The 27360-nt window shown below is 33.1% G+C and overlaps 1 protein-coding gene and 2 long non-coding RNA genes across 3 annotated transcripts; 2 read left to right on the top strand and 1 right to left on the bottom strand.

The window, feature by feature from the left end:
• Positions 1-1239: 1239 nt before the first annotated feature.
• Positions 1240-1968, bottom strand: LOC141614736 (uncharacterized). The gene is made up of 2 exons (XM_074433483.1): positions 1738-1968; positions 1240-1590 (listed from the first exon to the last, which is right to left on the bottom strand). The coding sequence occupies exons 1-2, from the start codon at positions 1966-1968 to the stop codon at positions 1240-1242; spliced, it is 582 nt and encodes a 193-aa protein (XP_074289584.1).
• Positions 1969-9588: 7620 nt separating this feature from the next.
• On the top strand, positions 9589-10913 carry LOC141615372 (uncharacterized). Its single transcript, XR_012529823.1, has 3 exons — positions 9589-9735; positions 10386-10454; positions 10576-10913. It is a non-coding gene; the product is annotated as an uncharacterized LOC141615372 (long non-coding RNA).
• A 1905-nt stretch (positions 10914-12818) lies between these two features.
• On the top strand, positions 12819-13777 carry LOC141615371 (uncharacterized). The gene is made up of 3 exons (XR_012529822.1): positions 12819-12955; positions 13145-13213; positions 13475-13777. It is a non-coding gene; the product is annotated as an uncharacterized LOC141615371 (long non-coding RNA).
• The last annotated feature ends 13583 nt before the right edge of the window (positions 13778-27360 follow it).

The following is a 27360-nucleotide window of genomic DNA, read 5'->3' as shown; positions in this document are numbered from 1 at the left end:
ATTCATGACGATAAACCAAACAAGATCTCACATGACTATATTTTCTCTTATAGATTAAGAATAATATCAAATATTCTCTATGACCATGAATAGTGCCAAAAACTCAATGTAACCTTTGGTCCGGATAGCAAGGAGTATGATTATCCAATGACACTGTTATCCACTTGTCATTCAATAAGTACAACTACAGATAGCTCCCTTCTTCAAAGGGCCAGGTTATCATTTAACCTGCTATATATCTCTCGTTCCGCTACTAATTACAGGTTAAATATATACGACTTTCTTAGATTCCGTTATTACAAAATAAAGACCAAAGAGCTATTTGATTAATGATAATAATGATGATTAAATTGTGAAAGACTAAAATATGGTTGATTAATTAGTGATTGATTAGCTAGGGTTGATGTGTGATAGTGAGCACCTCAACTTCCATAATACACAATGCATGTAGTTGAAGTGACATTATCATGACAATATGACATGTCACTTCTAAGATAATGGATTAATGTCAAATATAGTGATAGTTTTGAAGAGAAGATCATTAACAATTTATGTAGTACTTCAGACATGCATGCATTTGCATGGAATTTGGTAAACCTGAATGTTCTTCTCAGCCTACTAATTTGTTTTGTTTACCACAATAAGACAAAAATTAAATTTTAATTATTCATGAACGTTTATATTAGTTTAGTTAGACGATTATTACGTTTATATTTGCAAACGATTCGTTTAATTTAGAGTAATTATCTAGAGCTAACCAAGTAAGACTTTCAATCAAGTATTTTAATCACTAAATAAATTGAGGTTATAATTAACTTGACAGACCAACATGTTTATTTATACCGCGATTACACTCAACTAAAGATACGTGTAGATTAAAAGCGAATAATTAAAAAAATATTTTAATCAAAGGTAAACAAATGATTCAGATGGAGGAATTTAATGGAAAGCAAACGATTATAAGCTTTTGAACTCTAATTAATTAATCTAGTTTTGCATTACCAAATAACAAGCATAATGCATTGTACTGACTTAATCAACTGAATCTACCTCCTGGCTAATTAACTTTTAAATAATACAACTTCCTCAATAAACATACAACTAACTAAATCTTCAACATCATGTACTAATTAATTAGGTAATAGGTTTCTACATAATTAAACGAATTATCGACTCGATTCTTGATGACCTTGCACAAATTGTTAGCTCTTCAAATCAATGAATGCTCAAACTTCCTTACTAAACATTTTGAGGTGAATTACCAAGCCTTAACTCAAGATCCAAATCATCTATGGAATTACTAGCTTTGAAAGCCAAAATCCCCGGTACTTGCAAACCGTCATTTCTAGCTTTAGAACGTTTGATCGTCTCACCAAGAAATGATGGCAATAATGCAACATATTCACCATTTTTCTTAGACCTCTTATAACTCAAGTACCCATCATCCCTTTCGCCGCGAAAATTCCCATCTCTTACATGTTGATCAACTTTCTTAGCACTACCATGATAATTATGAGAGCTTTGAGAATACTTTGAAGATTTATTAGTAGTAGAAATATGTGATGCAAAACTTTTCTTAGCAAGCATTGACTTAGAAATGTGTTTAGAATGATTATTAAGATTTTTTAATTGTGAAGAAGGAAATATTGAATTATTTTTATTACTAATATTATTGTTATTGTTATTGTTATTATTAGTATTATTATTATTGATTTTATTAGGGTTATTAATTGTAACTTGTTTGAGCAAAGCCCTATCCCTTCTATGAACATTCATATGACCACCAAGAGCTTGAGCTGATTTAAACTCCCTCTTACAAAAACTACATTCATATGACCTAGGAGGCCATATAGACCCACAACCACCTTCTATGTTAGTCCCACGAGCCGCGACCTCGTCGACAAAAGCCACTTCTTCTTGATGATGATTTTTCCATAAGAGGTATGTTTCATGGTTGAATTTCTTCATTGGTTTTGTGCATGTATTATGAATATGCTTGTTTTTCAACCACATATAACACTTATTAGTTTTCTCCATTATTTTTGATAAATTTTTATATATATTTTGTAAAATAAAATTGATGAGAAAAGTTGAAGAGTTGATGGTTATATAGAAGAAGTCGATGAAAGGAAATAATGAATGATCTGAAATGTAGTTTAAATTGTGTATTGAAGGCATGAAAGTAACTGGAGAAAAAGGTCAATGCCTTTCACTTTTTTTAATATACACATGTATATATTTCAGGTTTTCGTAGTGTACAAGTTTTATGTCATCGGTGCTAAAACGCTATTTTTTGTTTATGAGTCATTTAGATGAATTCAATTATAATTATAATCTATTCCATTCTGTAGTACTTCATCGGTCCCGGTCATTTATTGTTCTATTTAGAGGATATTCAGCTCCTTTGAACATTTCACAAATTCTCATTGAACACATGACATATCCGTCACAAGCTTGTGACGGATACCACTTTACCTCACAATGTACCCACTTTTTCTCTCTCTGTAACACTATTCATGTGGTCCCCTTTCTCCACTAACCCATTTTGTTACCATTTTATCTCACAAAATATCCGCCACAAATGGTAACCCGTCACAAGGAAGACCAATTGTGAACATTTAGCAATTAGCTTCATATATATTTCATAAAATAAATGATCGTCGACGCTAAATAGAATTAAGAGCTCATATCCTTACCCTCCGTATTATTTTTTATTTCGAGATACGTCACTAAATGTATACTAACTGGGATTTGGCCGTTAATGGTTTTCATAATGAGGTCTTAAATTTTAGGCCTTTTACAGTATTAAATATATGAGTATGGGACTTATTTTATTTAGCTTTTGAGTGTGTAGAAATTTTTATGGCATAGTAAAATTATCCAGCTAACGTAATATCTTACGGTATATATTAGAGAGGAATGTCTATTTTTTTTAAACTCATGTGAAAAGACTCGTGTTATTAATATTATCGTATGTATGTATATACTAAATTGAGCTTTCCTATCGTTTAAGACAATTTTATCTCACAAACTCCTTATCAAAACAACTTAAAACCTAAAATTACATAAATAGGATCGTTTTAAGATGAAAAATGTTCTAATAATACTTTATAAACTTTAATTATTTGTAATTTATATGGGTAATATTATAAAGGAACCTAAAAAAAAATCGAAAACATTATTTAACTAAAATTTTTGAATTTTTTAAAAGTCAACGAAGACGAGCGCCCTTGCTAGCCCCTCTGTATATATCAATCTTACATAAGAGTTACACGACCAACTAACTAAAAAATTAACATAAATTATTGATTGGGCACTTTCGTGGAAGAGTTATACACCAATTAGGGCCTAAAACAAGGTGCAAATGGTAAGATTAGGCAATCTTTAGGGTGGGTCCCTATCCCTTAAGAAGGAACACAAATTCAAGTGTCATACGTATGAAGGATCTCATTCTCGATGGTTAAAAAAAGGTAGATGAAAGAAGTGAAATGGGATGCCATTTATAGTCCCGAATGTATGTTTATGAATTGATTGAATATGCGGGTCACCTGTGTATCCATAATTCCCCTCTATGCATCTTCAACACTCTTGCATGTCTAATTTATGTATTCTACATTCGATTGATTGATCTAACACTCCTTTTTTATGTGACTCAGTTTGAATTTGAGTCGGATAAGATTATACAATTGTCGATAATAAGAATGTCTAGAGAGTGAAGATTTGTTATTTTCATATAAACTTATTTTTGGTTTTGAAACGTTTTCTTTTTTTGAGAAAATAAAACCGTGTCAAAGTGTTAGGACAGTACTTCAATTAAGAACCAAATACAAACAACATAGCCAAAGTCTTAATTGTGGGGGTTTTGGAATTTGGGGAGCTCGGCAAAATTCGTCGAGTCCATCTTAAGAAGCGAGAATGGGAATATCACTCCAACTAAAGTCGAAAACAAAGGAGTTACTAAAGAAGCGGGGCTTAATGACAATCTTCAAGGACCGTCAGTTCTTTAATAGTTAATAATTCCTGAAACTCAGAATAACATTAATTTAGTTTATGAAATCCCTGGTTACAACGTAAAACCCCATAACCTCGTGATGGTGACGACGGTTTGGTTCGATTTGTTCGTTAATTCTTTTCTTTTATTATTCATTTGCTCATTTATTTTCGTTGGGCTAGTTGAAGTGTCATCCTTAAGCAGGTCACGTTGATGTGGAATACTCGCAAGTGACATCTCTATATGGGTTGAGCTCATCTTCATATGATAGGAACTAGGTTCAAATTCTACCAGCGGCATGTTTCAGTCGGTCTGTGTTTAGATTTATCCTTACTACCTACAGAGTATTTTATTTCTGTCTCACTTATTTATTCACACATTTTAAATTTAAGACAGATATATAAGTCTAATCAGAATGTATAATTTGATATAGTATTATTAAATTTTGTAAGATAGTACGTGTTTACATGAAATCGAGATCAAATCGACCAACTCATCATCAAAGTGTCTATTAAGACATTGACAATTGACAAGTAATAGTGATTAAACTGCTGGAACATTACGAGATCTAATTAAAAACACAATCTCAATTATTTTATAATCACTGTCCTTTTCATTCTTAATTGACTATGATTATCATTAATTACTTCATCTTCATATCTACTAACAGTTGTTCTCTTATTCCTTGGCTAATGATTTTATTAATAATTTAATGGTCTTCATTTCTCCTTAGATACGTCCAAGATTCCCATATAGTCAGGGACGAACCTAAAAACAAAATTTTGGGATAACGAATTTTCCTAATGTTTGTTTATATTTATGTTAAGTTCATACATAAGAATTTTGGGTAGCAAAAATCGATAATTTTAACCATTTTCTGCAAAATATGGGATATCGAGTGCTACCCTTTGCTACTAGCTAGGTTTCCCCCGCATATATAGCTTTGAAATTATGAATTAATTAGTGTAATTAATGTAATTATTTAATATAGAATGTAATGGTAATTCCTGTTATTTAGCGATAATTTGTCCAAATGAAAGAGATTGTTGTGTCACCCGTGAATCATGACTTTTGTAACTTTGTTCATTTAAAAATTTTAAACGTCATTTGCATCATTTAGGCAAAAATTCACGGCAGTATCTCGTGTTTATGCGACAATTGAAAAAGATGTTTTAGACCAAATCTCTTCTAGGTAGTTTTGTTTTTTAAGTCAATTCGTACACTTCCACCGAATATTTATCGAGTAACTCTTACTTAACACGGTTTTATGTTTAAGACTATTTGAGGATAATAAGATAACAAAAGGTCGTGACAATAAGTATCAAAAAAAATGTAAAACAAGATACTTAACTATGACAATATGACATGCAATGAGATACGATAAACTATTACCATGATAATGTTAAGAAACCATCTGAATCAAAAGATCAATTTTGAAGTGTGGATGCAGTCATGCAACCTCAAACCTCCGCATACTTGGTGTTTAATATTCACTTTAGAAATTGGGGGTAGTGAGATTTGAACTCGTGACCTTTTAGTCACACGACTCTGCAAATATCATGTCAATAAACCATCTCAACTAAAAGTTTAAACTGATGATTGAAATCCAAAATCGAGTTTATACTCTAACAGATAATAGTAGTTACCAATTCAAGGTGGCACATATATCATTCAAAGAGGTTTGAAAAATGTAAAACCCAGTCTTATATAAGTCATTACTTTTTTCATATACAAATTAAAGTTTACTCTTTCATTTACCATTTTTTTTTCATTTCTCTCCTCCTTCACTCAAAACTTAATGTAAACCACTCACCCACCTAGTGACGGACCTATGAATTTCAGAATGAGAGTGCACAATTGAAAAAAAAAATGACCAATATAACAAGATGACTAAATCATCATCATCTTACATAGTAAACAACACGTAAAAAAAATACAAATACAAAAGAATTAAAGTCATCCGATGAGATTTCATGTTCTGAAAACGCTTCAATACATGTTCATCAATAACTTGTACAAAGAAATTTTTCTTTATATATGTAACTAACTAAACACTGATTCAAAAGTGGAATACTCGTGTTATTGAAGAGTTAAGAATGATGAACACCTACGAAGCGGTGGGGTGAATTAGGTGTGTGCCTTTAAAAATTTCCTACTTAGCTTGATTAACTAATAAAACAAGTAAGAACTCTTAAGTACAAAACTTGAGAAACTTAATGAATAGTAAGTTCACAAGTAGGTACAGCTGATATATGTCACAGTATGAAGGACTGTGACTCATAATTGGTAACGAGATTAATAAGAAATAAGCAAAGGCAAATGAACGTAAAAGTAATTGACCAAACAAGACGATATTCAAAAAATTGGCTCAGCCTCTACTCCGAGGCCTACATCCAACCGCTACTTTATTGTTTGCTTAGAATTTACTTAAACTTGCTAAACTCCTTAGCTTACAATGAAAATAACTCGCCAGCTAACCCCCGGTTGCAACTCAAACTTAAAGCTACTCCGCTTCAAGAGTTTATAACTTGTATCTGGTTTACAAAGTCTCTCAATTTCAGTGGTTCAATTAATGAACATGCAGATCACGATAAAGACTTAAGCACAAGATAATGGAACAAACTCAAATTGTCACAGTGCAACGAACTCATACAAGGAGATTTTACAGCGTTCGAAAATATTTGAAAACTTTAAGACTTAAAATGATTTTGCAAATATTTGAAAGACAAAGCTTTAAATACATAAATGATTTGCAAAGATTACTCAATAAATGTTCTTCAAAGTCTTAGCAATAAATGAGAAAAGAGAAAGCGATTTATCGAAGAAGAAGTGTGTTAAGGAAAGATCCTAAAACACTTCGTTACTCTATTATCCAAGAATCATAAGGTATAATCTCTTTTAAAAATGCTATAGAGAACAATTAGATTTGTAGGGTCAAAATAAAATTTCACTTTCAATATAAAGAGTGTTCTTTACAAAGTTTTATGGGAACTCTAAATTTTGCTATAAATAGAAAAGGAAAAACCCATTTTTAGAATTAAAATAAATTTGCACTTTGAATCAACTTGTAAATAAATTTCTTTTGAGTTTCAAATTTATATAATGACATCTTTTTGAAAACAAGAAAGCTTTTAAAAGTTCAAACATTTGTTATCATATTTTCAAATTTTATTTCAATTACGAAAATTCTCCTATCGAAGTATCAGAAACCACAGGTTCATGCTTTAACAGTCACTTGACAATCTAAGAATATTACATGCACTACCTCGTTTAGAACATTTGACTTAGGGTAGGGCTTTTCTTCATCTTGATCATTCTTGCACCATCCTTGTGCAGTAATTGGGAATTTTAAATGCTACTCGCTCCTATTCTTTAAGATCTTCCACATTTTCTAAAACAGCAAATTCACAAAAATCTTCCACTTTCCTTAATTGTCTATCTTTTGTGGTTATAATAAGTTATGACCCCACATTTTCTCTTTTACTTTCATTTACATCCACATATCATCACACCACTAAATTCTACCCAAAAAGTAATGTAAAAGAACATAGAGAATAGGAGGGAGTATTAAATATAACTAAGAAAAAAACCATTAAATAAAAAAAAAATTGGCATCATCAACCAAGCAAGTGTGATTCTAACACTATTTCTCAATTTGTTCTTCACAAATATCATAGAAGAGAGTACTCTTTCAACACTTGTCGTTGCTACCGCCCACCAGGAGTAGCAACACGAGCTTTAGAAGCAAATAAACGAGTAATAAACAACAAATATATTCTAATTAAAATTAATTTTGTATTTGTTAATAAATCTGAAAGGAAAGACAAAACTCAAATTAGGAGTACGTCTATAATTTTAATTAAAATATTAAAATTAGGGTTTTATGAATCAAAAATTAGGGATGTCAATTGAATAGCAACTAATTATAAGAAGTAAGTAATTGAAATACACAACACAAAATCACAAATAGACAACAAACATCCAAAATAATTGTACAAAACATTCATATAAATAATTTATCAAAGAGAATTTCAAACTAACAAGCTAAACTACTAAATCTTAAAATTGTTTTGTTTCTATCTGTATAATTTAATAATAATCTAATTGACTTTTCATGGAAGGACACCAGGACGCTTTTCTAGTCTCTCCTTTTTATTGGAGGGAAGTAGAGCAGTTGAGTTGAGCTCTCTCGACAAGTCCTTAAAATCAGTTTGGTCAAAGCTCGTGTTTTGCTCGGGTTGGTTAGGCTTAAGTATGAGTTCAAGACAAGTTTGACCGAATATGAACCGATCACGAGCTTAACAAGGGGCTGAACAAAAGCTTGTTTGAGCTCGTTTTTATAGTAATTTTATAGTATTTTATAATTATATTGCTTTGTAAAAACTATGTATTTGTTGAAAAATGCAGAAACTATAATAATGCGGTGAGCTCGAAGTTCAGTTTTTAAGACCCGATGAGGCAAGAGTCAAGCCCGAGTTTGTGCTCAAATTTGAGTCAATATCAAACTTACTTATGGACACCCTAATAAATTACAAGGTTAAGTTGTCCTACATTGAGAAAATAATTAAGAAGCTTAGCTTATGATATGTTTAAAAGAGATTATACTCACCACATTAGTAATAATATTTTGGACTTAAGTGAGAAAAAAAATGGGCCCAAATTAAAGATCGACATCTCATCTATAAGAAGGGTGTGATATGATGATAGTGGGCCGGGTTGTTATAAATGATATCAGAGCAACCATGGGACAGTGTGGTGGGCTTGTGGTAGCGAGTACCAAAGTCACCCACCTAGCGGGGGATCGGTCGAAGGATTCTGGGTTTGGCTGCAGTCAACTTCCAGAGTTCCAGACACAACGCGGGTGTTGTGTTATTTATGTGGGGGTGTTTGTAACATCCTAAGAGATTATGACGTTAAATTGTCCCACATCGAGAAAATAACGAGCTTATTATAAGTTTGTAAGAGATATGGCCCACCACATTAATAACAGTGACGTGTGCTTTTGGGTTTAAATGAGGACAAAATTAGCCCAAAGATAGACATCTCATCTATAAAAGGGTGTGTTAAGATGGTAATAGGTCGGGTAGTCACTCGGGTTGTATAATTGGAGCTCGAGCTAGTTGGCTCGGTTAGTACACCCCTGAGAAAAAAGATGTTGGAGTTTGGGCTCCAGGTCGAGAAGAATTATACGAGATCGAGCGCTGGTTTCAATAGCTCGAGCTCGATTTTTACTATACAACCCGATCTCACACTTAGTCGATCTCGATATCGGCTCGACACGGTTATATACCTAGACTTACCAACAATCACAAGGCCAAAACCTAGTTAGAATGCTTGATTCAATTGGCTCAGCAGATAAGCATTACATTTCATCTTTCTTTTCACAAAAAATATCTAACATAAGACGTCGGCCATAGTAAATCAAGAAAACGTTAGTGTTTCAAGTTGGGCCCTAAAAGATAGTACCAAAGTGAATGGCTCACAATCTTTCTAATGTATATATGACAGAATACGTCAATATCTTGGCCCTAACATTTTTAAGCATTGCAATACATTTATTACGCCCATATATCATTCCCTTAACACTATAAATATAAGCTCTAAATTGCACTATTATCATCATATTCTGAGTTTGAGAATTATCAACTTAACTAATTCATCTATTTTCATATCTTTTATACACAAAACATCTCAAAATGGACAAGACAAGCTTCAATGCCGGCGAAGTCAAAGGCAAAACCGAGGTACATACATCCATTGTCGTTCTATTCTTACTTTCTTTTGTTTATTTCGTAGGATTGAATGTAAATATAAAATATGTAATGCTAAATTGCTACAATGTTGGGCATGTATGTTTTATATTTTATAAATATGCATGTTCAATAGAATAATACTCCCTGTTTGGTAAACATCATATTAAGCGAAATTAGTAGATTCCTGCCTAATTAATAGTTTGACCAAGCAATCTAGCATTTTCATGTGTTTGGTAAACGGCGTATTCTTATAGCAAATTGGTCGGAATCTACTGTTTTTAAATATGCTGTTAATAGGAGCATATTGCATTACCATATTCACTTTATTCATGAAACCATTCTAATTATCCTAAAATCTGCTAATTACCAAACACCATTTTCTAATTCTGTTGATTTGTTTGATAGTCAAACTAACCTCTTACTGAAATTTGCTAACCGTATTCTACTAACGTTATCCGCTATCATAAATCTGCTTCTACTATTTTGCCAAACAGGGCTTGAATAACCACCTAATTTAATAATGTTACAAACATTTCATGGTAGAGATATTATATGCTAAGTGCTAACACATATCTAGATGCAAAATTATACTCTAAAATGTTTAGCTGAAAATTTGAAATTAACACTCAAATCCTCTTCAGGAGAAGACCAGCAACATGGCCGACAAGGCCGGTAGCATGATGCAGTCTGCTAAGGAATCCGTCATAGGGGTACAACTTTAGAACCTCATTCTTTTGATCAGTATTAGTTTCGAGTTAGTCTTTTGTAAAACAGCTTACGATAACTCAAGTTGTTTCTGACATTGTCTGTCGATGGTGTAATGTGATGCAGGCTGGTTCAGCGGTGGCGACCAAGGCAGGGGAAGCAACTGAGGCCGCGAAGAAAGCCACCGGCATAAGCAAATAAATGAAAGAACCATGCAATGCAATGCATGCTTTCCTTGCAACTTCTTAAATAAGTTATAATGCTTAGTAGAGGAGTGTGAAAGTCACCTCCTTTTGCTTTTTACATTGTATACTTGTAGTAGTAGTTGCAAAGAATTAAGTTTGTACTCTTTTAGCTTTATTATCATGTTGTAGCTTTGGTTTCTCTTCAATGGAGTAAAACCTAAAGCTTTTATTTATATTGCCTTCTTAATTTTATTTTGAAAGGAATTATTTGCATTGTTAGTTCTTTGTTACTCCCTCCATTCAACTCCACACTATCACTTTCTTTTTTCACGTTTGCCAACGCATTTTTTACGCGCTAAATATCGTTAGCTACGTATTTTCAAAAAATATAAAAGTTAGATATTTTTAATGTACTCGTAACGACGAATAAAACAAGATCTCACATGAATATAATTTCATTTATGTATTGGGAGAAAATTGAAATTGAATGTTTAACTATGAATAGTGTACAAAATAGATAATGACAGTGTGGAGTTGAATGAAGGGAGTATAACACAAGTGATAAAAAAAATGAACAGAGATGTGTGTTAGTTACGTTCACATGATAGAAGGTTTTAGAGTTTTTACTGATATTGAAGAATTTACAGATTTTAAATTCAGATTTAGAAAATTATGACATGCATAATTGTAAGTTGTGGTTTGGATAATGCAATTTTAGAAATTTAAATGGATAGTAAACAATTCAACTCTCTATTAACTCCATCGCTCTCTCAACAATCCTTCTTTAACTTTCATTCTCACTCATTAACGTCAGATACCCTCCTATATGATAATTATGACAAATCACCTTTAACTTACACAGATTACATTTAAACACCTTCCATAAAAACATGAAGAATAATCGAGATTTCATGGATTGTTGGCTAGGTTAATATATTATTTGGTGGATTAATGAGTAATTGTGTAGGATAATAGTTAAATAAGTGTGTTATGGGGAATTGACTTAAATATTGAGTGGTTTGATAAATCAGCTAACGAAATAAGTTAATAGATAAATGAATAAAGTCACAGTATAGACGAAAATATAAATTTATAGGTACAACATAAATTTTAGAAAGGTGAAGGTACAATTAAATAAACCCAAAGACTTAGGAATACACCATATAATTTTCCAAAGAATAAACATAGTAGTCGACCGCAGAACGTTGGCCATGGTAAATCAAAAAAACGTTACTTAGAGATGTCAGTAAGGCGGGTTTTGGCGGGTCTCCCCCCACATCCTCGCCATTTGGGACGAATGCCGGTAATAATTTGATGGGTGATAAGGCGGGAGTACGTATTAAAAGTGTCATACGTCGCGGGTCGTGAGGCGTGTGCGGGTATCAAATGAGATCCGCCCCACAACCACCCCGCATGTCCCTGCCCACTTATACCTTATATACCCACCTTACACATCTCCGACTCACCTATAACAAAGATAATTATACTATAACAAATAAAAAATTTAATAACTTCAAAAAATAAAGTAAACTGATCCAAAAGAGAAATCTCATTACTTACCTAGTGCATGTCACTTTATGCTTTTTTTTTTTTTTTTTTTTTTTTTTTTTTTTTTTTTTTTTTTTTTGATTTGCTACTTTGTTATCTTGCCCATAACCCGTGACCAATGACACTTTTGTAAGTATTTGTAGTTGCGGGTATGTGTTAATTGAATGCTAAATTATTTCAGGGAACTTTGTGCAGATGTATTTGTATAAGTTATATGAGACTGATACATTTTAAATTCAAAAATAATATTTTTTTTTAAAAATTAATGAGGAGAAAAATAATTTGACGAGATAACGGGTCACCGTGGGGGGAAGCGGGTTCGTAAAATTGCACCCGCACAAATGTGGGGCGGGTATGAATAATACGCATTATAGTTCACTGATGCGGGTGGAGATTACCCATCCTCCGCATCCACCCGCCCCATTGACGTCCCTAATATTAGTGTCTTAAATTGGACTCAAAAAGATGGAACCAATTGAATGGCTCACAATCTTTCAAATGCATTATATGAGAGAATACGTCAATATCTTGCGATTAAGAAGGCATGGCCCTAATATTTTTACGCATTGCAAGACATTTGTTACGCTCATAGATCATCCCTTAACACTATAAATATAACCTCTAAATTGCTCTATTATCATCATATTCTAAGTTTAAGAATCATCAACTAAATTAATCATCTTTTTTCATATCTTTTATACACAAAACATCTCAAAATGAACAACTCCCAGAGCGCTAGCTACAATGCCGGCCAGGCCAAAGGCGAAGCCAAGGTACTTCCTTTGTCGTTCTACTCTTACTTTTTTTTTCCGATTAAATTTTAGTAAGTTTTGTGTAAAACCGTCGTCATAATAAATTTACAAAATGGTTTTACGTCTAAAATCGTCATTATAATAAATTTTGTGCAATATTATACTCCAAGATGTATGTTCAGCTGAAATTAACACTCAAATTCCCTTCAGGAGAAGACCGGCCAGATGGCAGACAAGGCCGGTGACATGATGCAGTCCGCTAAGGAATCAGTCCAAGAGGTACGACTTTAAAACTAACCTCGTTCTGTTAATCATTATAAATTTCGAGTTAGTCTCCTGTAAAACAGCCTACCGTAACTCAAAACAAAAATTACATCATAATATTCATAAGAAAATGTAAATGGGTCGGGTCACTAATTTTAATCACAAGACGACTTTAAATTAACCCGTGTATAAAATGATTTAACAATAAATTGGCATAACCAGCAATTTTATTAAGTTGTTTCTGACATTGTCCGTCGATGGTGTAATATGATGCAGGCTGGTGCACAGGTGAAGGCCAAGGCACAGGGAGCAGCTGAGGCCGTGAAGGACGCCACCGGCATGAACAAATAAATTAAAGAACAATGCAATGCAATGCAATGCAATGCAATGCAATGCATGATTTACTTGCAACTTCTTAAATAAGTTATAAATGATTAGTAGAGGAGTGTGGAAATGTCACCTCCCTTTGCTTTTTACATTGTGCTTGTAGTAGTAGTAGCAAAGAATTAAGCTTATAGCTTTAATATATATTGCCTTCTTAATTTAAATTTTAAATGAATTATTCCCATTGTTATTTCTCTCTTTGCTTCTTCTCCCTCAATTGGCAAATGTCTTTAAGTTAGAAATACAATTTCAATAATCTACCTTGATAGTAAATAATTTATTTGATATTTTAGTTTTTATTCACAATTTTTTTTGCATCGTCACAAGTCTCACGACTCTGGCCTCTTCAAATCTATAGGAAAATATTAATACAGTCCAACGTTATTGTCAACGAAAGAAAAAAAAAAAAAATAGGACACTTGGATAACATTTAACGATCACAAATTATGTCATACAAATCATTTTCCTTCTATATTTGTTTCCAACAATGTGTAATTACATATTTTAAATTTTTAATAAGTTTTATTGTATACTTATAAATTATATTGATGAACAAAATTGAATTTTTTTGTGCAATTATTGTCAAGAAACCATCTCAACCAAAAGCTTAAGCTAATGGTTGAAGTTCCTTGATTCGTTTTATACTCTAACACTCCCCTCACACGAAGGCCCATTTTTTGGGCTTGAAGTGTGGTTGCAGGCGGGATTCCCTTGCCTGTTCTGATTATCCACTTTTTTAGAATGGAGGGGGGTGGGATTCGAACCCGTGACCTTTGGTCACCTGGCTCTTATACCATGTCAAGAAACCATCTCAACCAAAAGCTTAAGTTAATGGTTGAAGTTCCTTGATTCGTTTTATACTCTAACAATTTTGGTTGTAAATAAAAAATTAGGTTGAATTTCACTTTTTATCAAAGTTATGGTGCCTAACTACTACATTTCTAAGTTATGGGCTTAATCTCACAAGACTAAAATTATGAGGGGCTAATCACCACTTTCGCGAACACTAAAATGTCATGATCTTTAAATCAACATGGGAACATAAAAACTAAAATAAATTAGTTGTACAACGTATAACAACTTTTTTTTTATATATTTTACAAAGTACCCATTTACTGATAACAATATACGGAGTAATATTTTACTGTACAATACTTTTACTTCCTCTATTTTACTGTACAATACTTTTACTTTCTCTATTTCGGTCATTTATTCAATACTCCCTCCTAGTCTAATTGTTGGTTCCCTTTCTTTTGGGCACCAAAATTAAAGAAATGAATTTGGATCATACAAAAAAACCCTACCCTACATGGAATTAAATTTGGATCACACAAAACTTACAAAAAAAGGAAAGGGGAACCAACACCCGACTAGCATCGAAAAGAAAAGAGGAACCAACAATCAGACTAGGAGGGAGTATAATATTAAACCGTACAATAATTTTTACTTCCTTTGTCCGGTCATTTGTTTACCTATTTTATTTTGAGGCATTTCAATCAACTGTTTACCTTTCTATATTAGAAATGCTTTTGATGGGTAATTTGATCATCAACGCTCAATTTGGTCCACTAGTTATCTAATAATTGATCATCTTCTCTTTCCTTGATCTTTATCAAAATCAAAGCTAATAAAATGACTGAGACGGAGGAGTACTAAATACCAATTTTAAAATTTATATGCAAATAGACCTTTACCTATTCCTTGTGCCTAATTGAGATGACTGAATTTATTTTGAGGTTTGCCCTAAACTAATGATGCATTTGCAATTCTTATATCCTACACCCATGTGTAGGATACTACATACTCCCTCCAACCCCCCACTCCCCATTCATCCTCAACTTCCTCCTTTTTTTTTCTTTTTTTCTTTTTTTGCTTTTTTTTCTCATAAAATTTTAAAACAAAAAATTAACTTCCACTTTTAAGAAAAAACTACCACGGTCATATTCAATTTATGTGTTACGTAGCGTTACATTCACGATATGACACTATTATATTCATTTTAAGTTTAGTGAATATGACAATATTGTTTAATGAATATGTGCGTTAAAGTGCGATATTCACAATAGGACACTATCATATTCACTTTCAGTTTTGTGAATATGACGGTATAGTTTGATGAATATGTATTATGTGGTGTGATATTCATCCCATAGTTCTATTATATTCACTTATACTTGAGTGAATATGACATTTATAGTTTAGTGAATATGACTTTATTGGTTCAAATATATTGAACAATAATCATGAACGTTTAATTTCATAACAAAACTGCATAATACAAAATAATTAAAAGGAAAAAAATTATGTGATATAATATGAATATGTCAATTACGTTATGTGAATATGTGAGAAAAAATAAAATAAATAACAAAACATATCAAATATGATCTCTATTTGTAGAGGAATAAAAATTATGAATAATAATACTCCCTCCCAGTCACTATAATGTTCCCTCTTTCCCAAAACGGATTATTCAAGTAATGTTCCCCTTTCTATTTTTAGAAACTTTTACTCTTATTTTATTCATTCCTCTCTCCTATCACCAAACCCCACACAACTCTTTTACTCCTATTTTATAACTTTCCTTTATGTTTTGGCCCCACAATTTTTTATTTAACTACTAATAATTCATCCCTCTCTCCTATCACCAACCTCACACAACTCTTTTACTCTTATTTTAATAATTTTCCTTAAGTATCGTGCCATTATCAAAGGGGAACATTATGACGACTGGGAGGGAGTATATTTTTTTATTATTTTCTAATTTATTAAATTTATGATTTATTTATTATAAGAAAAAAATTAAGAAAAGGGAGTACCATGCACCATACTCCTGGGTGCATGGTATAATTTACCATGCATTTGCCTTCTTCATTTGATAGAGTACAGCGCAACCCAGTTCAAATGGGCCGTTTCAGTAGTAGAATTTTATAGCGTTGTACAAAAACAGGCCGGCCCACAAGAGGGATTAGTTTCAAATAACTCCGTAGTAAGGCCCTTATTCATTCTGACTTAATTTCGGCTCTTTTCAGTTAAACTCGACTCTATTTATTTAAGTTTCACTCAGTTCAGTTCAGTTCATCTTTTCACAAATTATCTCTTATTTCGGTTCTATTCAATTTAGTTCAGCTCCATTCAATTCAAATTCAGTCCAGCTCCTTATAATCCCGAGTAACAACTAACAAAATAACAATTGCCCCTCTTATTAAAATGAGAGTAGATTAGTAGATTTTATAGTTTTTTTTTTTTCCAAACAATATTTTAATTGAATGTAAATAATGTATTACTCATAACTCATAAAAGCATCAAACTAATGAAAGAGAGTAGCATACTAGCACAAAATTATGGTCTAAAAGTTTAATATAACATGCCGTAATAAATAAAATTTAGCGATGCACAACATTTTTCTGTCGTATAAAACCCTTTGCAATAGCTAAAAAATTACGGAAGAGATCTTCTCCATTACTTTTTGGTCCATTGCCTTTCTAAATGTATATTTTCATTTCACTAATTAATCCTTTTATTTTATAATTAAAATACGACCATCGAATCGATGCAAAATTTGACCTATACCATTAAAGAGGCAACGGACCTCGAGAGGATCCTTACTCAAAAAATTATGTCTGAATGATAAAGATTTCAAAACAACTCAATTGTGCTCTGTATTAGCTTAAGAATTACTCATGTGATACTGTGAAAGTGTGAGTACAATAACTTTGTATAGAAGTTAAAAATCTATGTCCAAGAATTGGTTTGATTTTTGATACTAGCGTATCAGTAGAGATCATATGTCCCACTTTTATGTTCTATTTTGTGTCTTATTTCCTTAAGATCTTGACACGTCACACTTGAAATAATAAAAATGGTAATATTGTATATCAAAGTGCTAATGTGTCATTAGGAGAGATAATGGGACACAAGATGGGACATGAAATGGAACAGAGGATCTGCTATGCAATTACATATGTAATCTTGATAATCCACCTTGAGCCACACATCAATGTGATACATCATCGTCGACGTTTTCATTCCAAAAGACAATAATGCCCTTTGCACATTACTCTCATTTATCTCTCTAATTTTCTCTCTAATTCCACAAAAAAACCAACTAAATTATAAAAAAAAATCCGACAATAACAATTAACAAGATTATTTAGCATGACGGAACCCGAATCATCGGTACGCAAACACCATAATCGCTTCATTTGTTTTGTTAATTTTTATTTATGTGCGCATCGTTAAATCTATTCGTTAGTTGATTTAAGACACGCACTTACTTAATTGTAGTAAACATTGCGGTTTTTTTGCGCAAAATATGACATTGTGCAAACCATGGACAAACCACTAAGACTAAGCGTACGACCATGGACCAAACAATAAACCCCAACGTTTGACCATGGCAGCACGATGAATCCCAACGTGTGACCATGGCAGCACGATGAATCCCAAAGTGTGACCATGGCACCACGTTGAGAACTTGAGATCCAACGTGTGACCATGGAATCACGTTTGGATTCTACGTGTAACCCATGGAATCACGTTGAGATCCAACGTGTGACCCATGGTCCACGTGAGATTTGGACGTTTGGCCATGGTCGGGCTTTGAGATCCACTGTTCGGTCATGGTTGAACGTTGAGCGTCGTGGTTTGGCCATGGAGTGATTGTTCGGTCTCAACTTTCTATTTGTGGTCGGACAATAAACTCGTTTTCGCTTGTTTTTCTCTTGTTTAATGTAATTTATTAGGTTATGTATCGTTTTTATTGTCTAATTATTGTCCGAATTGCTTGAAACAGGATTCGTGGGAGAGTTTTGGCGAGAATTCAATGTTAGAAATTAACCAACATCGACTATAAAACTTAAATAATTGAAAAAAAAAACGCAAAGTTAAGATACGACAACAGACCATGGAACACACGGGAAAATTGCACGTTTGACCATGGACGAATGTTGTATCTCAACATACGACCATGGCAAAACGAGCAGAAACAAGGTGCAAGCCATGGCCACACGTTGAGATCCAACGTGAACCATGGTAGGCACGTAGAAACCCAACGTGTGCCATGGTACACACGATGAATCCCAACGTGTGCCATGGTACACACGATGAACCTGAATGTGGGCAACATGGTACAACGTTGAAACCCAATGTGTGAGCCATGGCTCACCTCCCCTTCCACAATTCGACACAAACAACAACACAAATCGACATCAATTTCGCAACAACAACACTACAAATCTACAATTCATCTAATTCAACTAATTAACAATAAATTAGCAACAATTTAACAAGAAACAGCTAACTAATTCAATATTAATTCAAAAAATTGGATACATCTTAAAACATATACTAATTAAACCTAATGCAATTAAATAACCAAATCCGAGTCATATAATCGATTAACAACAACAATAAGGGAAAAATACAATTATAAACAATTTAATTTCATAGTTTAACTTCAATTACTTATTAGAGAATATATTATATATAAGGAAAGATATTATTATGGGTATCATAATAATATCCTATAGAATATTATTTAGGAATATGCTTGGAGTATCCTCCAAGACGGTCTCCTATATATTGTAACCGATCTCATTAATAATAATCAAGTCATTCAGTTATATCTCCCTTCTATTATTTACATGGTATCAGCCTAAAATCGTTCCTCTCAAAAACCCTTTCGCTTGCTACAGTCTTGTGTTTACGCCGTCGGCCGGAGATGGTAGATGACGGTATTATACCATCTCCGGCGGGCAACACAAAGTTCTCCCGTAGAATCCTCCATAATATTAGAGAGATATTAGTATTTAATATTATTTAATAAATAATTAAAAAAAAAGGTGTCGGTTTCATAAACCACAAAACCCCTCCCCTGCCGTCATCTTCCTCAGACCAAAAACCCAACACCCTAATATCTTTCCTAATATATAATATATTCTCTAATATTACTATACAAATTTAACAAAAAAAGACTCACCTAATTCGTTTAGTGGCAGTGGTGGCAGCGGCCATGTGGTGTTGGTGGCGACTTGATGGTGGTGGCGGCGGCGTGACAAAGGTGGTGGCGGTGGTGGCGTGCGGCCTTGGCAATGGTGGTGGAAGAAGTGTTGGTATTTTTGGGTTTTTTGAATTAGAGAGAATTTGTGTTTGTTAGTGAGATGGTAGGGGTAGCGGCGTCTTTTTTACTAAAAACGTCGACGATATTTACAAACCGAGTTATATTACTATTCAATATTAGTATAAATATACAAAATCTTACCCATGCAAATTACAGTACAATAATACTTAATCGAGATTAAGCTTATAACTCTTCTAACAATCAGACCAAATGATATCCCTGAGTTAACGACTTTTCTCACCTGCTGCGTCTGTTCCCAAGGGATTTCCTCCTGCGGAAGAAAGATTTCCGTGTTTGAGTTATGGTAGGACGAAAATAATTCGGTTTTCCTTAATATATTATGTGAATATTACGGGAAATTGTTTACCAAAAGATAAAAATTATGAAATATGGAATAGAAATATCCGGAACATTCCAGAACATTCTGACTCGGGATTTAACGGTTATCAGAAAATGGAGACGGTTTTAGGCCCGGACTACGAATGTACTCTAATTACTGTCAAAACGACCGTATCGGGGCGTAGATGACAACTAAGAGGTAGATATTAATATTTGAGCGATCACTTGACGATAATCTTACTAATTGTCACAAATCGTTCCGCGTACCAAACATGCGTCCCAATCATCACCGGGTGGTTTGCGGGAGGTGCAGAAATGAGGTATCTATACTATACTCGACCGAGTACGCCATATACTCGACCGAGTACCTCTTTGGGCGGTCATTTTGAATCGATGACTATGTTATTACATTTGTTTTGAGTCATAGGGTTGGTACACATGTATATTTTGGGTCTTAAAGCATTCTTTTATATATGTGACGGTCTTGATACGTAAGTTACCAAATGCTATGATAGGGACAATGCCGGCTTATGAGGGATACGTGTTGGATATAAAGGACATGAAGTATATGTGGTTCTGAGGGATAGTGGACCTAGAAAAGAGTAGATTGATGAGCTAAATGAGGCTAGGAACATGTTTTGTGAAATATGGTGAATGTTATAGTCGTGTGTTGATTAATATAAATGTAAGAGTATATGGACAGGGTAATGTAAGTTTAAAGAAACGTGAGAATTAAAGATTGAGATGAGGGATACGAATAGTGGCATATTGGGATGTGTAAGGATTTATGGAGGGAGACGGTTAGGATTTGTTGGTTAGGGATATATGTAATGAAAGGTCATTATAGAGGGATGGAAATGAATGAGATCGAGTTATGCCGCGATGGGTAGATAGTGGTCGAGTTTGGGAATTTGGAATATCTAGAGGTGAGCCTAGTGTGTAATTCTTTGGACAATTAACGGTATGAGGTGAATTTTGGCTTCTAGAGATACGAAAGGGAGATACGACTAATTGAAGAGTAACCGTTAGTGTGTGGACTTGTTGGTGACAAAGGTGAGTGAGAAGCAAGATGAGAGATGATAAATTGTAACGCCCCGAAAAACAAGCAGACAGCTCAAAATAGCTCTTTTACAAATAAAAGACAGCAGCGGAAATACAAGGGCGTCACCGCCGTATTCCCCCTTCGGAGAATATAAGGCTAAACAATTAAAATAAATAAACTATTTACAACTTATACTTATTATCATCTATAATGCCAAATCCTCACACTTGACCTTCCCCGATACCTGTACCTGAAAAAGAGTGAAAGTAACGGAATCAGCCAACCACAGGCTGAGTATGACTCCAGTTCCCTCCCCCGGCTTTATGTCATATCCTTTATTCAATAAGCCTTATTACCATATATCACCCAATAAATTAACTTACCAAAATACAGCATTCCATGCCCAGAACCAACCCGGTATACCAAAAACATTATATGACTACCATACCAACAAGATATATATATTCATATGACACTAATACCGGTATACCATTACTGAAAAGAATAGACATTACGGAGTAAATCTCCCACCGGGTCTAGAACCCATCTCCGTGTACACAAGCTAAATAGTTTTTCTCCATGGGCCAACGCCCTTAGTTTATATATTGAGCCAACGCTCGTAGGGCCAACGCCCCTCTCTTTATATATATGGAACCAACGCTCCTGGAGCTATTGCTTCTGGGGCCAACGCCCCTCATGTGTACACAGGTTATATAATAATGTCATCCCAATCCAATAATCGTATCCTGAATGTTACAATTGGCCAATTATGCAATATGACAACAGAAGTACCCTTATCACAGCATACATTCATAAGACGGTAATTAATATAACATGTGAGCAGTATAACCATTATAAGATGAAATTAACAACAAACTAATATAACTGATTATTTCTAATCTCTTATTTCAAATGTAAACAATTACTTATATCGACGAAGGGTCCTGAAATCATACCTTAATGTAATTGGATGAGTTACGGGTGGATGATTGAAGGGATTACTCGACTGCCAATTATTCATGTTTTATGGTAGATAAAAATCTTAGGGGCTTTTATATGGAGGAGTGTATGAAAATATATGTCGGCTTAGAATTAGATTAGGATGGTCTCTTACTTAGTCTAGTCATTAGTCACTACACACATGTTACATAGGTATATCTAACTTTAGTTGCAAAGTCAAAAGCATGCTATACATTTACCATCAATTTGTATTAAAATCTCTTAACCTTTGTAATAATAATAGAGTAGTAATAAAAATGAAGCTCATAACAAATCCCGACTTATATATTCTTAGACAATTTACTAAAATGGAGCCGTCTTCATGTATACAGAAAAATATACGAGTTTAGTTTATAAAGTTTCTAATGGTCCTATTATTATATATCTTAAAACTAATTTTATTCGGGGTATTACATAAATGATAAGAAGAATGATAAGATATTGATATGAATTAATGGAATTAGAGTTGTGGAGTTACGGGAAAATAAACAAATTACTAAATATTTAGGTAGAAAGAGCAAGGAGATGAATTATTAATTGGTATTATTGAGTAAAAAGGGAGAAAGAGGGATGGAAGTAAGTTGAGAGAACGTTGACCGGAGTTAAGGAGCATGAAGGTAGACAATTATGGAAATGTACGATAGCCTCACTAAAGGGTGTGAGTTAATGGTTATATATGAGAGCAGGACGATATGTTAGCCGTGAGTTTCGAGGTATTAAGGGAATAAGAAGCTTGTAGAGTGTTTACACGATATGAGATTTTGGTGGAGAGTTAGGTAACGATGCAGTAAAAGGTAGAATTTGAAATAATGATGAGGTAGATTTTGTTGATGGATTTGATGTTCGTTATTTGGGATGATAACCAAAAAGAGGAAACGAATTGTTATATTAAGAAGTGATAGTAAAAGAGTAGTTGCATGGGAGATGGTGGTGTCATAATGTTGTCTAGTGGTTAAGGATGAGGTTAAATAGAGAAGTTAGTCGTTCTAAAAAGATTATTTTTTTGGAAGCTTGATTGGTATGTGTGGATTGGACGGAGTATAAAATGTGGATATATGAGGTATTCACTGGTAATTGGGTACTGATGATATGGCTACGTTCGCCGGGTGGTGATAATTGAGTGTATGAGAGGATATGTTATGAAGAGCACCTGAGTTAAGTCCGGATGAGAGGTATTCATTATCAAGTGGTAACTTACGTACTCAGGATTGGCTAGTTACATTTGATTATGGGTCCTTGATATGTGTAGATGTTTGTGTGAGGTTCTGACCTCATGAGTCATGGTCTGGATAATATTCAGAAGGTTGGTATTTGTGATTCCGTTTATTATGTTGCATCGTGATCTAGTAGAGCGTTTTTTAGAAAGTCTTCTGGTCAAGGAAGTGTTACTCAGTCAGTGTTATGAGGTTGTAAAATTTATGATGGCTATCGACATGGTTGTTGTGCCTAGAGTGGCGATCTGGACACGGTATTTTCGTGTTGTCATACATTGTTGTTTGTTTACTGCTATTTTCTATCAGTGTCGGTCGGGGCATATAGACCGTTGTTTTGTTTCCCGATGTTTCTTACCAGTGTCGACATGGGAGTGAGAATAGAGTATGATATGAAAGAGAGTTGGGTATGGTTCTATTGTTGTCATGGTATACTAATATTCTGTTAATGGGACACAGTTGTGAGAGGTTGTGGGAGTACTTTTGATCTTGTTTTAGATGAGGCATTGGTGGACGTAGTTGTGGCAAGAGAATTGTGGAGCATGTGTGATATTGAACTGGAACTACAAGTGGTTTAGCACCTTTTATTGGGACAGTGAGTATAGAGTTTTGGGAGTTAGTATCATGTCAAGCCAAGGGTGAGTTTTGTGGTAATAAAAGTGTTGGAATATGTGTCCTCCGACAATAATGCGATCACGACTGTTGATCATGATGATCACATGTTAAATCTCATTATAAAGAATACAATTGGGAAGTAATATTTTTACTGTCAACTGGTCAACATATATCGGTAATGATTGGCTGACTAGAGTTTGACATTACTGTCGTGCGACGGTGGTGATCAGTTGACCCCCTAGGTCATACCTATAGGGCAACACTCTTAATTGACCATTTAATTAATCGTATAATGTTACGAGTTAATTAAATTACTTGAAAATTGACGGACGATTTTGGAAGTTATATTTACGTATTTCATTGAAATGTGATTAAATGAGATACTGATGCGAGTAATTGAATCGTTTCATTACTCGGATGAAATAATTGTTTAAGGTAACAATTGAAATTGAATGAATTATTATAAATACAATCTGTTGTGATTTATAAATGGTAAAATATTTTGGTACAAGTAATTATGAAATTACTAAGTCAATTTTTGTATGTGACGTATTTTTATTAATGCGTTGATTTTTAATATGTTAAAAAAATACATAACAATTTTATGTGACATGTGACATGTTACATATTGACAAATTGACAAAAATAATATGGACTCCATGTTATAAGTGTACCGAAATTAAAGGGGTATTAGGCTAATATTGTGTTGTTTAATTTAATAGAAAACACAATGATTACCTAATAGCCTAGCCATGCAACCCTAGTTTGCATTGTGAAGACAAACAAGAGCATGCATTGGCTCCCCTTTTGCCTCTCTCCCACCCGGTTTTATGAAGAGGAAAATCACTTGGTTTTTCCTCTTAATTTTACCTAATATACAATAATGTAATTGTATTATTCATTCATACTTTCACTTATCTAAAATAAGAGTTTTAGAGAGATAAAAAGCTCTCATTCTTCCTCCTCCAAAAACCGAAATATTAAGTGTTATATATAATATTTTGGGTCATTTTCTACAAGATTAATATTGTACTAGTAACTATAATATTAATTTTAATTAAGAGTAAGCTTTGGGTATTATTCCTTGGGAGAGATCCTACACTTGGATCTTTGTTCATCCAAAAGGAAAGCTCAAGAACAAAAGAGAAGGAGATCTCTTTTGTGCCCATTTGAACCGAAAATCCAATGTAAGAACAATGTTTCTTCCTTATTTTGTTTTAATGTTTGCATGCATAAGATCAATCAATAATTTTATGACGAATTAAATTATAACATATATGAATATGTTAAGTATAAAGATCTACTTTTCCTTCAAAAAGAAGTGAACTTGAGAAGCTAATGTGAGTGTGTGTAATAATCGTGGATCATGAGTTATGATTGTGGAGATAAGTGCATGTATAAAGAAGTATGTCGTTTGTGGTATAGGTTATGTGGTGTGCCGAATGAATTGAGGTATGAGAATAACTAGAGTAAGAGATCCCTGGATATAGGAATAGATATAGTAGGTGTCGAGGCTATAGGCGGATATCATTGACATGCGGAAGTGATGAGAATATATAGTTAAGGATCTAGTATTAGTGAGAGTTACGAGGACGTAACATCCCCCTACTACTAAGAGAATAAAAATTCTCTTAGTTTTTCCTCCAAAAAGCATATAGCTAAATAAGGTAATAAATAAAATTTCCTTTTTACATTATTATCTTTTCAATTAATATATTCTTATAAATAAACTCTAATTTTTTAATTAAATTCATAATTATGATTTTTTCATTAAATAAAATAAAATTGATATTAAATTAGGCTAAATCATCAATTACTCCCTTTTATAGTACACTTTTTCAAAATTACTCCCTTTTATAAAAAATTTTAAAAATTACACCCAAAAAATTGCTGAAATTTTTAAATTGCTCCCAAATCCCTATTTTTGTACATTTAGGACGAAAATGCCCTTGATTCGCAGAATTGGGTCATTTTGTTTGCTTCATATCTGGAGTTTTACATAGACAAAAATTACGTTCTTTATACGGATAGAATCTTGAAGAAGTCTACTTTCCAATGGCGTTGGAATCAATAAGTTTTACCGTGTGAATTTTGCCCAACAAGCCTTCAAAGACTGATACGATTTTAAGACAGATTTGCGTCTTTCCACGAGAATTGCGATTCCCGACAAACTACAAATCACCCAGAAGTCTACCTTACCAATTCGGAAACTAGACTCAAAGGGCTACAACCATGTGAAAGGGCGTTTACATTAAATCAAAATAACACCATGGAAATGGCTCCTCAATATCAGACACGAATCTGGAAAAACAGGAATTTCGGTCTTAAAATCGTATCAATCTTTGAAGGCTTGTTGGGCAAAATTCACACGGTAAAACTTATTGATTCCAACGCCATTGGAAAGTAGACTTCTTCAAGATTCTATCCGTATAAAGAACGTAATTTTTGTCTATGTAAAACTCTAGATATGAAGCAAACAAAATGACCCAATTTTGCGAATCAAGGGCATTTTCGTCCTAAATGTACAAAAATAGGGATTTGGGAGCAATTTAAAAATTTCAGCAATTTTTTGGGTGTAATTTTTAAATTTTTTTATAAAAGGGAGTAATTTTGAAAAAGTGTACTATAAAAGGGAGTAATTGATGATTTAGCCATTAAATTATAAAGTATAAGTTGCTAAATTTTTCAGTAATGCAATAATTATTACTATTGAGAATAACTTGACACATGCTTACTATTAGTTTCGTGATAAAAAAACATTCGCTAAAAAAAATCACAACTTAAATAAATTTTTTTATTAGTTTTTCATTTCATTTTTTTTGTTTCATATCAAAATACAATGGAGTGTACTGATAAATATTAATGAGGTGCAAATTTTAAAAGTATAAATCCTCATATATACTTCTCTAATGTTTTCCCTCTGAAATGCTCAAATTTATATATTGAAACAAATTAGATTTTCAATTATTAAACTAATTTTCCATTTAAAATAATCTATACATAAAAATTGTATCTCCTATTATTAACTTCGTGACGAAAAAAGTTTTTTTTAAAAAATTTGATGTAGTTATAATATTTTCATAAAAAAAACACAATTCATGGAATTATTCAATTCTTTTGATTAATTTTAATACTAGTTATTTTTTATAAGAATTTGCGAGATATAAATCTAAAATCTATATTTAATACACTAAAAATTAAAAAGCCTATATTTACCGCGCATCTGCGCGGGATCTACACTAGTTTATCTTAAGAGGAGTAGGATGCGACAAAGAGAGTTTGATGGTTGTACATGTTATAGTATAATTGGAAGTTTGAGTGTTGGTGTAGAGTAAAGGATGGATTTGTGTTGGGGTTGATTTTTATTACAGGTAATGGCAGTGCTTGTAGTAGTATGATGTTTACGAGTGTGAGTAAGTACTTCGAGGACGAAGTTCGTTTTAAGGGTGGT

This window comes from Silene latifolia, chromosome 11 (assembly GCF_048544455.1).
Source record: "Silene latifolia isolate original U9 population chromosome 11, ASM4854445v1, whole genome shotgun sequence".
In the NCBI taxonomy this organism is placed as follows: Eukaryota; Viridiplantae; Streptophyta; class Magnoliopsida; order Caryophyllales; family Caryophyllaceae; genus Silene; species Silene latifolia.
Note: the sequence above shows the minus strand (reverse complement) of the source record. Positions and strands in the feature narration are given on the sequence as shown.